Raw genomic sequence first — 16,423 nt, forward strand, 5'->3', positions numbered from 1 at the left:
GCATCCCATGTGGGCACGAGTTCGAGTCCTGGATGCTCTACTTCCATTCCAGCTCTCTGCTATGGCTGGGAAGTCAATGGAAGATGGCCCAAGTCTTTGCAGCCCTGCACCCACCTGGGAGACCCAGAAGCAGCTCCTGGCTCCTGGCTTCAGATCAGCACAGCTCTGGCTGTTGTGGCCATTTAGGGAATGAACCAGAGGATGGGAGACCTCTCTCTCTGTCTCTCCCTCTCACTGTCTATAACTATTCTTCTCAAATAAATAAATAAAATCTTTTTTAAAAATTAGCCTGCTATAGATTTAACTGAATACTACCTGTGGTAGCCTTGTCAGGGCCAGACCAAATGATTTCACAGGCCTTACAGGACTGGCAGGCCAGACTTTCCCCACCCATGCACCCAAAGACTCACCCCATGAAAGGAATTAATGAACAGGAAAGTATAAGAGCTGAATCTAGTTTTTTTTTTTTCTCCAGTAAATAGCTTGGTCTCAAATCTCTTAAATTATCTTTACTTTTTCAACTATTGGGGGGGAAAAAGGTTGAGAATTACTCTGAATCATCCACAGCCAAGACCAATATTTTGAACTTTCTCAGCCTTGTGGAGCTTGAATATTAGTCAACTACAAGGACTCTATAACAGGGAATAAGGTCATGTGAAAAAAATGTCAAATAATAATAGTAGCAATGGATATATGCCACAATATGTGATATAAAATGCAGACTTCCTACTTTTCTTCTTGGATAAACTATATTACCTCATTTGCCTAATAATGAAATTCAGTTTTTAGGGTTAATTTATGTAGCCAAAGCATTTTTTTTGCCCGGTAGTGCAGTGGAGGATGGCCCAAGTGCTTGGGCCCTGCACCCCATGGGAGACCAGGAGAAGCACCTGGCTCCTGCCTTCGGATCAGCGCGGTGTGCTGGCTGCAGCGTGCCGGCCACGGTGGCCATTGGAGGGTGAACCAACGGCAAAGGAAGACTTTTCTCTCTGTCTCTCTCTCTCTCACTGTCCACTCTGCCTGTCAAAAAAATAAAAAAAAAAACTAAAACTAAAAAAATTAAAAATAGCCAAGCATTTTTACATTAAAGCATACATGTGACTAATCTTAATTTAGGAACACAAGAAAGTGGCCATCAAATAACCAGATGAATTTATAGTAAATAAAGTTGTCTGACAGGTAACTAAGAATGATTTTAAAGCTAATATTCACATATAATAAAACTCATAATAAATACACTTTGGATGATACTGAATTTCACACATTTAATCTATGAAGAAAATCATCTTACTTTGTTGGTTCTAATTATTAGCAAATTATGTAAAAGAAGCAAAAGTCAGTTTTCAGTAATGCAATATAATAACCTGTTTAGTAAAACATCATGTGGCCTTTTAAAGATGAAAATGAGAAAAATCTAGGCCGGCGCCGTGACTCAACAGGCTAATCCTCCGCCTTGTGGCGCCAGCACACCAGGTTCTAGTCCCGGTTGGGGCACCGGATTCTGTCCCGGTTGCCCCTCTTCCAGGCCAGCTCTCTGCTGTGGCCCAGGAGTGCAGTGGAGGATGGCCCAAGTGCTTGGGCCCTGCACCCCATGGGAGACCAGGAGAAGCACCTGGCTCCTGCCTTCAGATCAGCGTGGTGCGCTGGCCGCAGAGTGCCGGCCACGGTGGCCACTGGAGGGTGAACCAATGGCAAAGGAAGACCGTTCTCTCTGTCTCTCTCTCTCTCTCACTGTCCACTCTGCCTGTCAAAAATAAAATAAATAAATAAATAAATAAAAAGATGAAAATGAGAAAATCTGCCAAACTCATGTCTAAAATTCTATTAGAAGCTAAATTAGCTGAATATATTTTTCATTGCGCTTTCAAGATGAAGACTATATATGCTGCACCAATATACCATCTGAAAGATACTAATGTATTTGTAAGATATAGTTTGTACCCTGGCCAACAATAGCTGCCCAGATAAGACATACAGATTGCCTTTGATATTTTCTAAGAAAAGATAGTTTACAAATGAAACTATTTTTGTCTAAAATTTTACAGAACTGATCATGTTGTGATGTAGAAAAGAATTTCGCGATAAAGACAGAAATTAGTTTCTGTGCTTATATGAATGTACACACTTACGCAGTTCACCAGCTGCATTTCGTCCACCGACTGCATACAGATATCCTTTGAGGGCACTTAGGTGGAAGAAGGTGCGCTTTTCATTTAGTGAGGCAACTTGCATCCATTTGTTGTATCGGGGATCAAATCTGAAGACTGTATCAACTGCTGTTTTTCCTTTTGTGTCATAATTGCTCTGTCCACCAACGACATAGAGGAAATTTCCAATGACGGCAATGCCATGCTGGTACCTTGGGGCATCCATGGGCGCCAAGGATTTCCACTCGTGGGCCTTTTCATCATACATGCGCAGCTCCTTACTGACAACCAGCTGCTGTCTCAGCACTCCTCCTAGTGTAACCAAATGAGTGGTGTCAGACCGAATGGCAGTCCTGTCTGACTGCATAACTGGCTGCATATATGGCATCATTTGGTAATTGCTGGCTTCCAAAAGCAAATTCACACAAGTATTGTCAGTTCTCATGAAATCTACTGTTTGCACATAATTAATGAGCTCCTGTGGTGTCATCAGTGGAAATCGTATGTTCTTCATCAATTTCGCAGCAAAGTCCATCCGAGGCTCTTCCAGGCGAAGCCAGCGACAGGTAGCCTTAAAGAGCTCAAGTTCAGTGCAATGCTTAAGGCTATTACTGGAAAGCACAAAGGCAAGACGCTCAAAGGGGAGTTTCAAGAACTCCCCAGTACTCAGCAATGCAGGAAAATTCTTCAAGACAAAACTGTTGATATATTTATCCACTTCTGTCAGATTGTAGGTGTTGGCAATCCGCCCAACTTCGACACAATTGTCTAAAGTAATCTATGAAATCAATAACAAAAGTTAAAGCACAGCTACTTTCATGACACACACATCTTCACACAAATAACTGTTCTAGAAGAGTAAGTTATACATTTTAATGTTCATTTGGGTGCAAATAATGACTCCTCTCTCTAGGCATCAATGATCTAAAGAGAACTTGCAAACCACTTTACCTAACTCACTAAAAGGGCTACTAAAATAAAATAATCAGTCATTAGTTTAGAAGTTACTCTAAGAAATAAGGTTGTAACTTGACTATGGCTAAAATAATTTTCTCTCCTTGAAAATGTATATTGCTCCATAGATAAATATTGATAAAATTCTAATCAGATGGAAATTTTAAGATTGATTCTATTGTGGTTCATGTTATAATGCTTAAAAGTACCACACAGCTATCAGATTCAGAAACAGGGAAACATTGATATCTGATTCTTAGATTCCCTTTTCATGCAGATGAGTAGCACTCATTATCATCACTCATTTCACTTGCTTCCACAGTCATGGCTCATAGTGAAAATAACATAACAGGACAAATATTCCTAGGGTAAAGTTATTTTTCATATTATTCATCTGGAAATAAAAGGGAGGGAATAGCTTTCTTGAGGGCAGGAAGGGTAGATCTACATCAAACCATACATAAGTTTTGCTATCTACTTGCATCTGGGCAACATAGCTTTCCATAGCCACTCTCTCGCTCTTAGCATCTCTAGCTCTGTCTGAAATTAAAGTGAGCCTATAACCATGTACCCAGAATAGGGATGCATATGTCACAAAGCAGAAAGCAAGTAAAGGAGAGAAGTAATAGGCCCTTCTGAAGAAGAACCTCTTTTCAATGCTCTGACTGGTCAAAAGGAAAAAAAAATTGAAAATCCTAACAGCAAATAAAATGCAAGGAATAAACCAGGATAACAAACAGTTATACCAATGTCAAAGCATGTGTATAAAAAACAGAGACACGTCAACATTTAAAGGAATCAATTTAAAAAAAAATTGGGGGCAGGTGCTGGGGCATAGCAGGTAAAGCCACCACCTGCAATGTCGGAGTCCCATATGGGCGCTGGTTCGAGGCCCAGCTGCTCTACTTCCAATCCAGCTGTCTACTATGGCCTGGGAAAGCAGTAGAAGATGGCCCAAGTCCTCTGTCGCTGTAGTGCAATGAGTTAACGCCCTGGCCTGAAGCGCTGGCATCCCATATGGGCACCAGTTCTAGTCCTGGCAGCTCCTCTTCCAATCCAGCTTTCTGCTGTGGCCTGGGAAAGCAGTACAAGATGGACAAAGTCCTTGGGCCCCTGCACCCGCATGGGAGACCTGGAAGAAGCTCCTGGCTTCGGATCGGCACAGCTCCGGCCATTGTGGCCATCTGGGGAGTGAACAATTGGATGGAAGACCTCTCTCTCTCTCTGCCTCTCCTCTCTCTGTGTAAATCTGACTTTCAAATAAACAAATAAATCCTTAAAAAAGAAGAAGAAGATGGCCCAATTCCTTGGGCCTCTGCACCCATGTGGGAGATCCAGAAGCTCCTGGCTCCTGAGGTCAGATCAGCGCAGCTCCAGCTACTGTGGCCAATTGTGGAGTAAATCAGCAGATAGAAGAGCTCTCTCTCTCTCTCTCTCTCTCTCTCTCTCTCTCTGCCTCTCTTCTCTCTGTGTAACTCTGACTTTCAAATAAATAATAAAATAAACTTTACAAAAGTTTGTCAGTGTGTATTCTCAATGTCACACATCCCCCCATCAATGCATTGTTATTCTCATAACCATATTGTTAATAGATTGGCCAATGTTTAAGAAAATATTGGTGGGGCCAGTAATGTGACATAATGGGCAAATCCAATGCCTATGATGCCAACATCCTATATGGGAACAGGCTCAAGTCCTAGTTGTTCCACTTCCAACCCAGCTGCCTATGCCTACTAATGTGCCTAGGAAAGCAGTGGAAGATGGCCCAAGTGCTTGAGCCCCTGCACCCACATGGGAGACCTGGAAGAAGCTCCTGATTCCTGGCTTTAGACTGCTTCAGCTCCAGCCATTGTAGCCATTTGGGGAGTGAACCAGTGGATGAATGACCTCTTTCTCTGTCTCTCCCTCTCTCTCTAACTCTGTCTTTCAAATAAATAAATAAATCTATAAAAAGAAATTCCCTATATTTAAAGAAAATGTTGGCTAATCCCCCTATTGACATTTCATTCAGAAGCTGGCATGAAGCTAAAAGCATTACTCTTCTGCACAAAATAACAGCCCAGTTAGAATAAAATGCCAGTGAAAGCTCTAAGGTTAACATACATTTATGGCTATTTTCACAGGTTGTATTACTCAAAGAGAAACTGGACCCTCATGTAGTTGATTTGCCTTACAAAAATACTAAAAAAGTTTATTAATATTTATTAGCTGTATATTTTTAAATACCTAAAACATAACTACAACAAAAAACCGAGGAAATAAATTAATAAATTATGGGCCTCAAGAAGTAAACACTTTAACACTATTAATACCTTAGATTTCTAATATGGTTACTAAAAATTCACATTAATTCAGATTTAGTAGTATCATGTTGCTACCTCATAAAATTTTAGTTGTATAAATGGAATTACATTCAATACACAATGGCCCAAATCACCCCAAAGGGAAGGGATTCTTGGTTAGAAAAATAGATCCAAATCCCAAGATCAGGAACAGTCCTTCCCCAGAGCAAGGGCAATTTGTATTTTGGAAAATGTTTACCAATATGGATAAACAAAGCTAATAACAACATAAATATAATCCCCAAGAATGCAGATTCCCATTATTGAATTTATACTTTAAGTGGACAAAATTCTGCCAGTAGTTAGTCACCAAATTTAAATAAAAATGTATAGCATATATACATAGGCCAAGATATAACATTAGAAACAAAACTGTATATACTAATTTAGAAATAAGATCAAGGTATTCAATTCCTTCCCCCCTCCCCCTTTCCCTCTAACTTTATCCAATGAGAAAACAATTACTAAAATAGCAGATGAAAACAAAATTTAGCTTTTATTTAAAAGCATTTGAAAAATACCTTCTATTTTCAATGTAATTATTCACAAAGATACATAGGAGAAGACAAGACTTTGACAGACTACTCAGTCAACATATAGTTGACTACTCATTTCTTAAAAATCACCTAAGAGTGCTGTTTCATGACCTTCTAAGTGGTCACCTTCTTGATAGAAGGACTGCAGTTCATGCACAAGAGCTACCACACTGTAGGTATATGGGAAAGGTTCAATACTATGAGTATCAACAATATAAAAATGAAAGATGCAACAGTAAGCATATTTTAAAAAGAATACCTGTTGAATTAATACATAAAATTACTAGAAACATTTTTCAATGAGGCACATTAGGAAATTCTTATCAAGTGCATATAATCAAAAGAATTAACCATAGAATGTAGGATTTAAGAAGCAAAATCCTAGAAATTAACAATATATGTAGTCCAAAAAAGATAGAATAATGGTAAATGATTTTCAGTATAGAAAAGTATTATTTTATTACATTTCCTTTCAATTCACATCTCAGTCACGGTTCTTGACTCTTGAAAGTGTCTCAGTAGATCTTTAAACATTTAGCTTCTAGTATTTAAAAAGTGGTATGTGCAATAACACATAATATCCAGTTTATGTATTAGCATATATTACACTTTGAAAATATAAAATAAGTTCAAAGTTTATCTTAAAATCCCTGAACAGAAAAACTTTCAATTTAGTCTGAATTCATCTAATTTAATGTGAAAACCTAGCCAAAATTCCCAAAGAAGTAGCCTTGAAACAGAAATTAAGCCAAATAATTATACTAGCATTTGAAAGCATAGAGCAGCAAAAAAGAACAAAATCCAGCAACCACATGTAGGAGCCCATAAGTTGTTTTGAAAATAATGAAATGCACATTTAAGTGGATTATATTTCGAATATTCAACTACCAGTACAGTATGAGTACCAACCAATCAAATGTGTGCCCGACTATAAACAACTAATAACATTGCCATCTGGGTACTAGGCTCAATATCAGCCCTGAAAATAAGCAAGTCATACTGGTTTCCTGAGGGGAGGGAAACAGCTCTGATTCATTGTCAACTCTATCTATACAACTTTTCCGTCTAACTTGCATTAAACCTCCCCAAAGGTGAAAACTTTATGTTAACATACATGTCTGTTAATTTTTATGGATAAAACCAATTTAGACCAATGCAGGGGTGGGACTATCAGGCCCGTGGGCTGTATACGGCCCACAAAATCATTTGGTCTGGTCCTGACAAGGCACTGTAGGAGAGACTGTAAATTCAACAAATCTCTAGCAGTCTAATTTTTAAGTTGATCAATTTGTATGGCCTACAAATGATATTATAAATATTCAAATGGCCCTTAGCAGAAACAAATATTCTCCATCCCTGAATTAAGGAATCCAAAATATATCTACCTCAGAGGAAATGCTCACATCAAGAATAATATCTCCAAAGTAAAACAGTCTTTTGCAATGACTTCTGAGTCTGTTTTTCCCCTGAGACAATCATTTTCTCCCTTTTTCTCTTTCTTTTACCTCTCACCCACATACAAATCTCCTTTATTTTCTGTCTCCAAGTATTCAGACTTCCAAATCACTTCAATAAAATTTCTTTTCATTTCACTGTATGTTCTATAGCCCTATCATTGCTACTAACTATACAGGTGGAAGTAATGATAATTGTAGCAAAGAGAAAAAAGAAAATATAAAGAAAGAGTATCATACCAAGTATAAAGGCCAATGGCAACTCCATTCTGATTAAATACATTTTCATATAAAATAAATGACTTATTCCAAATCTTTATTCTATGTATTCTATACATCTGTGTATTTAAATTATATTTCCAGTTCAATTCCAAATATCCTAGTTCAGCAATCTGATGTTAAATTTGGTTTGTTTTGTAGATGAGCCCAATCTTCCAAAAGAGTAACTTTGCAGGGCAAATGCCAATTTACAAACTTCAAATTGCAAGCAAATGATGAACAAAAAAACTTCACTTCAACCTGCTTTTAAATGAGGGAATGCACAGTATTTAGCTTGTTGTAGTTGTACAATGTCACAAAGACAAAAGCTAAGTTAACATCTAAAGGCATGTATGACTAAACAAAGATAATTTTCCATTATCTCCATGATATGTGAATGCTTTTAGTTTTATGGAAATGTTTAACTTCTCTGATTTTTAGCCTTCCCTGTTTCACCATTTTGTATTCATTCATAGTCTTCTCGTCCATAACGACCAAGAAAATAGCATAGCAAGAACAAAAATTCCAGATCATATAAATCCTAGTACTAATTTGCACCAAAAGAGGACAGTGCTACTGCAAAGGATAGCCAAGCTAGGAGGGGGTGAGTTCTTGTTTTACTGACATTGATACTGTTACAGAAAACTGGTATCTTTATCCCAAACACCATTGTGGCTTTAGTATCATTTTTAAAGCTATTGTTTAAAAATAGTATCTAACTGCCTTCTGGGTTATTTGTTAACTCACATTTCATGTACCACTGCTTCTCCTCATTCACACAAATGATTAAAATATAGAATTGTATCAGAGAGAATGTTTTCTTTCCAGAAATCCATGTAGTGCTTTATGTGAGCTTTAATTGCACTATATCATTAAAAATAAGAACATTTCCTTATAACATTTGACTTCACCACACAGTTCTTTTTGTTTGTTTGTTTGTTTTTGCCAGGCAGAGTTAGACAGTGAGAGAGACAGAAAGGTCTTCCTTCCGTTGGTTCACTCCCCAAGTGGCCACTGTGGCCAGCACTGTGCCGATCCAAAGCCAGGAGCCGGGTACTTTTTCCCAGTCTCCCATGCGGGTTCAGAGACCCAAGCACTTGGGCCATCCTCCACTGCACTCCCGGGCCACAGCAGAGAGATGGACTGGGAGAGGAGCAACCGAGACTAGTATCCGGCTCCCCAACCGGGACTAGAACCCGGGGTGCCGGCGCTGCAGGCGGAGGATTAGCCAAGTGAGCCCCGGCGCTGACCTGTCTACACAGTTCTTAAAATAAGAGATAATTACATTTCAAAAATATCTATAACCTAGCTTGTGAGAGAATTTTTTTTTAAATCTTTCACTTGGGCTACTTGTAAAACAACACAACTCAAGGATATAACACCATGCTGCCATAAAGCTCTTTAAAAGAGCATTTTGTTTAAAATTTTCCAAGTTATTGTGAGATATTAGTGTGAGTAATCCAAAATGGAAACAAACATACAGGAAAACACACTTTCAATGTCTTAGTTTTATTAGCTATTGACTGACTTCTTAAGATGAAGAGTACCTTGTTAAACTAAGGACTCATTCTCTTGAAACTTGGTGTTTTCAAACAGGTTCCATGTTCAAAAAATGTAAGGTTTTTAACAACTACAGCCATTATTTACCAATATTAAAGTTCGTATGAGTTAAAACCAATTAGAGAACAATGTGTAATTCATCAGCATACTGAACTGGAAAATGTATCAAAATTACTACTGTCATAACTTTTTAATCATGAAGTCAAAACCTATGAATCCTGGAAATGCTACAACAGAGGCATTTGGTTTCTGAGAAGCAAAATTTAAGAGTCTCAACTAAAATAAAACACCATCTTTAAAAGGGAAGTACATGACTGATGACTAAGCACTTAATGGATTGCTAGCTGTATGTGCCCTCATCTATTTTTTCCCAAAGAAATCATTTATTTAATAAGTATAAATTTCATAAGTACAACTTTAGGACTATAGTGATTGTTCCCACCACACCTGCCCTCCCACCCACCTCCTCCTCTCTCTCCCATTCCCAGTCCCATTCTCTATTAAGATTCATTTTCAATTAAATTTATACATAGAAGACCAATTCTATACTGAGGAAAGATTTCAACAATATGCACAGACACACACACACACACACACACAAACTATTTGAGAACAAGTTTTACAGTTAATTCTCATAATACAGCTCATTGAGGACAGAGGTCCTTCATGGGAAGTAAGTGCATAGTGATTCCTGGTGTTAATTTAAGTTAACACTCATGTATGACATCAGTGATCACCAGAGGCTCCTGACATGAGCCACCTAGGCTACTGAAGCCTTTAGAATCCACAAACTCAGTCAGTATTTAGACGAGGCCATAAACAAAGTAGAAGTTCTCTCCTCCCTTCATAGAAAAGTACATCCTTCTTTGATGGCCACTTATCTATTAAAAACAGGTAAACACTATTCAGGGAGTGATGTTTGTATGAAATCAAAACTCATATCCTTACCAGTTTGCACATAAATACTAAACTCATACATTAAAGGAAGAAAAACATCACCAAGTATATTTTTAAAGACTTCTAGAAGCTCAGATTACTTTTCCATGTAATTATAAGAAGTATATTTATATAAAATCATTAAGATGAATAAAACCAGATTAGAGTATATAACATTATCAAACAGGTTAAGTTATACTTGCATATCTTTACCAAACACTATTACTATCTTATGTCATATACTTGCACAGTTGCTTTTATTAAATGATTCCATTTTTGTTAAAAAAAAAAAAAGTACTTGTTTTAATCTCAGCTTAAGTTTCCAGACCACATGACACCAGTCTAACTATAAGAGTTTGACATGTCTACACAGTAGATTTCATCAGCCCTGATACAAACAGGCTACATCAGAATCTACCTCAGGAAAAATAAGATTGGAAATATCACCCGGTTGCCCCTCTCCCAGGCCAGCTCTCTGCTGTGGCCAGGCAGTGCAGTGGAGGATGGCCCAAGTGCTTGGGCCCTGCACCCCATGGGAGACCAGGATAAGCACCTGGCTCCTGCCATCGGATCAGTGCGGTGCACCGGCCGCAGCGTGCCTACCACGGCGGCCATTGGAGGGTGAACCAATGGCAAAAGGAAGACCTTTCTCTCTGTCTCTCTCTCACTATCCACTCTGCCTGTCAAAAAAAAAAAAAAAAGATTGGAAATATCTTACCCCAGAAATGAGAAATACTTTACAGAAGTCCAAAACTGGCAGAATCTGTAGAAAGCTAGCAGCTTCCAGTGTGTCTTGAAGGTTGTCCATATTAAGAGAAAGTTTTGCAGTATAAATGAAATCAATAATTTTCCTTAGACCGACTTTGCTCACACCATGAAGCTTAATGCACATTAAATCTTGTTCTTTCATTCCACCTGAAATAAAAAGACATTCAATTAAATGAAGGTGGATAATTAAGGTCAAATTCACTTCTGCTGCTAATTAGATGCAATAAAATCAAGGAGAAGTCTCATTCTGTGTAAGCATTTCTATCAGGGTTAGCTTCTGCATATTTTACAGTTAAAAGAGAGTACTTAAAAAGGATTATCTTTATACTAATGGAGGTCATATATGATGCAAGTGCTTCCAAAATGTTTTCCTGTCACTTTGTATCTTTTGAATGACTAAAGATTGTATTCCTGGGATACAGGTTCTCTGGTGGCCTAGTCACACATTTTTTCTACAATCTGAAATAAAAGTAGACAGCATGAAAAAGTGCATCAATTTCTCATGTTAAAACTATGGTAATCACAACCATTCATACTGTTATGTATTCCTTTTGATACTTTTTCCTTTTCTAAAGACAGACAAAAACAACTGAATGCCATGTCTTAATTTAGATATAAACACGGGGTTTTCCTATTTCTTAAATGAGGATGCAGAGTTTAAAAGTCAAATTACCTGTGAACATAGCCTTGAAGTAATCACTAGCAGATGCCATCATAACTCTATGCACAGGGAAGGCATCATCTGTGTCACCTGGCATCAGGGTCACATCACAAAGCAATCCTTCAAGCCGCAGCTGGTCAAAGCCCTATAACAAAAGCATGAGTTGAGCTACTAAGCAAGGTAAGATGAGGCTATACACCTCTCTTGCTAAAATTCTGTTTCTAATATTAATGTAGTGCAACATATTTGGAACAATGATTAGGAGAAGAAAAACTAAACATGTCATGATATGTGGTAGTGTAAATTTTATTATGTTGTATAAAAAAGGTAAAACTAAGACATTTAGATTAAGAACAGGGACCAGCTTTGTGGCGCAAGCTTCCATCTGTGACACCTGCATCCCATATCAGAGCACCAGCTGGAATCTCAGCTGCTCCATTTCTGATCCAGTTCCCTGCTAATCTGCCCAGGAATTCAGTAGAAGATGGCCCAATTGCTTGAATTCCTGCCACCCATGTCGGAGACCTGGATGGAGTTCCAGGCTCCTGGCTTTGGCTTGGCCCAGCCCCAGTCAATACAGTCACCTGGTGAGTGAACCAGTAGATGTAAGATAGTCTCATTCTCATTCTCATTCTCTCTCTCTCTCCCTCTCTTCTTCTCTCCCTCCCTCCCTCCCTCCATCTCTGTTACTCTGCCTTTCAAATAAATAAAATAAATCTTTTTAAAATAGATATTAAGAATAAAGGAAGAGATGGAATTGTGGCACAATGAGTTAAGCCACTGTTTAAGATTTTGTGCTGCCACTTCATGTTGAAGGTATTGTCTGAGTTCTGGTTGCACACTTTCCCATCCAGCTTCCTGCTAACACACCTGGGAAAGCAGAAAATGATGGCCCAAGTGCTGGGGCCCCTGCCATTCATGTGGGAGACCCATATGGAATTCCTGGTTCCTCGCTCAGCCTGGCCCAGACCTGGCTGTAGTGGCCACTTGGTGAATGAACCAGCAGATGAAGATCCACACACACCACCTCCCCAACCCACCCAGTTACTGTTTCAAATAAACAAATCTTTTACAAAATGCTTGGATCTACAGAACTGGACATTCAAAGCACTTACTTAATCTACCCTCTTTATTCTCTATGAAGATGAATATTTTATGCCAAAATATTTATGCATCACATGTATACTCTAAAATGCAATTATGTATCATAGTTTTCTTTCTCTGACAATAATTGCCATATGTTCCTATTCACAAATAAAACATTTCCAAAAGGCCTTTTTTTCCTTTGTAGACACAAATGTTACACATTCCACCCCGCTATTTTCAGTTTCCACTGCTAATTTGTCTGCTGTCCTTGTTATTCATGGAGTAGGCATTTGACCTAGCAGGGAAGACCTGTAATTAAGACACCCACGTCCCACATCAGTGTGCCTGGGTTGGATTCCTGGCTCCAGCTTCCTGCTTATGTAGACCTTGGGAGGCAGCAATGATGGCACGAAGTAGTTAAGTTCCTGGATGGAATTCCTGGTTCCCAGATGCAGCCCTGGCACAAACCCCAGCCATTGCAAGAATTTGGGAAGTGGATCGGATCAGTGGAAGGAAGCTCTTTCTTTTTCTCTTAGTTTCACAAATAAGTAATTTTATTTATTTTTATTTTTATTAATGTAAAGAGAACAGTTTCATGCATTCCATAAAAACAGTTCTAAGAACAGTAAAAGAATAACTCATCTTGTAAAAGATGTCAATTTTTAGGGAATGTTCTCATGCTGGAGAAGTGTTCTTTTAAAATTCACATGAAGTCTCAAATGCATTAAGTTTGTGGTATTCACCTTCAAATGTGGATGAATAATTGTAATTATCAAATGATGACACTGGGGTGGAAGATTAAAATGGTCAAGGGAAAAAAGAAACCGGTAACTGGAACAGCTGAGGGACAAGCATCTTTCAATTCCCCATGTTCAATTAACAACATGAACAACAACAGCAACAATTAAATTTTAAGTCAGAAACCACAGAAAGTACTTTAAATCCATGTAGTCTCCTTGTGTATAACTTAAATTTTGTGGCCAATTAATTAGAAACCAGAAACTATGATAGTTCTCCCATTAATGAAATGAATTGTGTCCCATTTGTTTAGGTCAGATGAAAAATGCTAAGGTAGTCAGTTTGGGAAAGAAAAACTAGTTCCCAAGGCCTTGGGTTTTTTATTCCCTCAAATTTATTTGAAAACTTCTACTTACTAAAAGTAACCACTGTTAATTGTTCAGTACATATTGTACTTCAAGATTTTGTGTTTTTTTAAATTAACTTTAATTTAATAAATATAAATTTCCAAAGTACAGCTTATGGATTACAATGGCTTTCCCCCCCACCCATAACTTCCCTCCCACCCGCAACCCTCCCATCTCCCGATCCCTCTCCCATTCCATTCCCTTCAAGATTCATTTTCAATTATCTTTATATATAGAAGATCAATTTAGTATATATTAAGTAAAAATTTCAACAGTTTGCAACCACACAGAAACACAAAGTGTAAAATACTGTTGGAGTACTAGTTATAGCATTAATTCACATTGAACAACACATTAAGGACAGAGATCCTACATGAGGAGTAAGTGCACAGTGGCTCCTGTTGTTGACTTAACAAATTGACACTCTTGTTTATGGCATCAGTAATCTCCCTTTGCTCTTGTCATGAGTTGTCAAGGCTATGGAAGCCTTCTGAGTTCACCGACTTTGATCTTATTTCGACAAGGTCATAGTCAAAGTGGAAGATGCTTGTAGGAATAGAGAATTTTTAAAAAATGAGATACAATACATGCTGTTGTGCATTTTCAAATTCACTTCAGCAGATAACATGGACTTCTATCTTGGTGCACATAAATTTACTTCATTCTTTTTGGCAGAAACATAGTGATGGCAACCACAAGTTCTTCATCTATTCTCCTCTGCTTGAACACTTAGGTTATCTCTCAACTTTTACAATAATAAGCAGTGGCACAATGAACCTTCTTAAACATATACTTACTTGTGTGAGTATATCTGTGTAAGATATTCTTATAATTGGATAATGGTTTAAAGAGTGTATTTTTAAAGTTTTGATACTTCTAGCAAATCAAAAGATTTGATTTGTCTTGGGAGAAATATCATACCTTAGGTACTGGCAAGAAAAAAAGAAGATGTGAAGACACTAATGAGAATAGACTAGGTACTGTATTCCTCCTTTATTTTTAGTTACCAAATAATTTTGAACTTCCCTAAAGCTTATGTAGATAATAGTCATGAAAAGCAATCACTGTTATTTAGTCAAAGGCAATAACTGGATACAATCAGTTACTTTCTTTAAAAAAATAAAAAAGAACTTGGCTCATTTGCTAAGCTCTCCTGCCTATAAAATATTTCTACAAACATTTTACAATTTGAATTGAGTAAAGTTGGTGAGCTCCATTCCTACTATTTTATATTTCTTATTTCCCCCTCTTAAAAAAGGAATGGCTAATGCTTCTTGTATTAACTGTCATTTCACATTCCTTCTACATTCCATTAAAATTATTTGTGCAGGTGTGTGCAAAATCCTCAAAAGCGAGATAGCTCAGTTGTGACACCAAGAGCCTTTATCTTCTTCACATATTTGATCATTTTACTTTCTCTTTTTAAACGGAAGGCCACAAAAGTAAAGAAGCTGAAGTGCCTAGATGACTTATCACATTCTGTGTATCTTCGATTCTATGCTTAATTTTTCTGCCTTTGGGAACATATCTGCTTTTGAGATTTTACATTTATTTTCCCTGAATGCAAAATAGTTTCCTTTATATTTTAGAACATTTATTTTCAAAGGCATAAATGAATGATCCCACTATTATTCGATCCCATATTTGTTACTTGTATTCCAGATCATTACTATCTTGATCCCAATGAGATCTGTCAATTCATAGTCTTAATATCTTGTCCGGTTCCTGTATATCACAGCTCTGTCTAAAGAGAAGTTTCCTCTACACCCACACATTGTTATATGTAAGAAGGAGTCCTTTCTCTACATCTATGCACATATTAAAAGGAAAAATGCTGGGGGCCTGCCCTGTGGTGTAGCAGGTAAAGCCGCCGCCTGCAGTGCCAGCATCCTATATGGGCACCGGTTCGAGACCCTGCTGCTCCACTTCCGATCCAGCTCTCTGCTATGGCCTGGGAAAGCAATAAAAGATGACCCAACTCCTTGGGCCCCTGCACCAGCATTGGAGACCCAGAAGAAGCTCCTGGCTCCTGGCTCTGGATCAGAGCAGCTCCAGCCCTTGAGGCCAATTGGAGAGTGAACCAGCGGATGGAAGACCTCTCTCTCTCTGCCTCTCCTTCTCTCTGTGTGTAACTCTGACCTTCAAATAAATAAATAAATCTTTAAAAAATGAAAAATACATCATTTACCTCTACAATTCTCATCTATTTTTCTATATATCTACTTTTTGCTTTCACTGTTATCTTTCCTCTTATTTAACTCTAGGAAGACTTTCAAACCTATCCTATACTTAAAATGTGTCCTTCTGTTGTAAAATCATTTTCTTCCAAATTTGTAGTCACTACTTTTGTCAGCTTTGTATAAACTTTGCTCTGTATCTCCATATGCTATTCCACTATACACCTATACAGCTCTGCTTTATACAAATTTCTCAGTTTCCACTTTTTTAAGAGTGTCCTTAAAATGGCTTGTGTCATTGTGATGTAGCTGGTAAAGTTGCTGCCTGGGGAATAAACCAGTGTATGAAAGATCTCTCTCTCTCCATCTCTCTCTATTTCCCTACAACTCTGCCTTAAA

The 16,423-nt window shown here is 37.9% G+C and overlaps 1 protein-coding gene across 5 annotated transcripts in view; it reads right to left on the reverse strand.

The window, feature by feature from the left end:
- KLHL13 (kelch like family member 13) overlaps positions 1-16,423 on the reverse strand; it is a 182,254-nt gene that overhangs the window by 12,593 nt on the left and 153,238 nt on the right. For all 5 annotated transcript variants that reach the window (XM_062183168.1, XM_062183166.1, XM_062183167.1 and 2 more), the window contains 3 exons: positions 11,629-11,761; positions 10,906-11,102; positions 2,130-2,925 (listed from right to left, as the gene is read on the reverse strand). In XM_062183168.1, coding sequence (XP_062039152.1) covers positions 2,130-2,925; positions 10,906-11,102; positions 11,629-11,761 — 1,126 coding nt within the window. The remainder of the gene's footprint in view (positions 1-2,129; positions 2,926-10,905; positions 11,103-11,628; positions 11,762-16,423) is intronic.

Source organism: Lepus europaeus, chromosome X, assembly GCF_033115175.1.
Source record: "Lepus europaeus isolate LE1 chromosome X, mLepTim1.pri, whole genome shotgun sequence".
Taxonomy (NCBI): domain Eukaryota; kingdom Metazoa; phylum Chordata; class Mammalia; order Lagomorpha; family Leporidae; genus Lepus; species Lepus europaeus.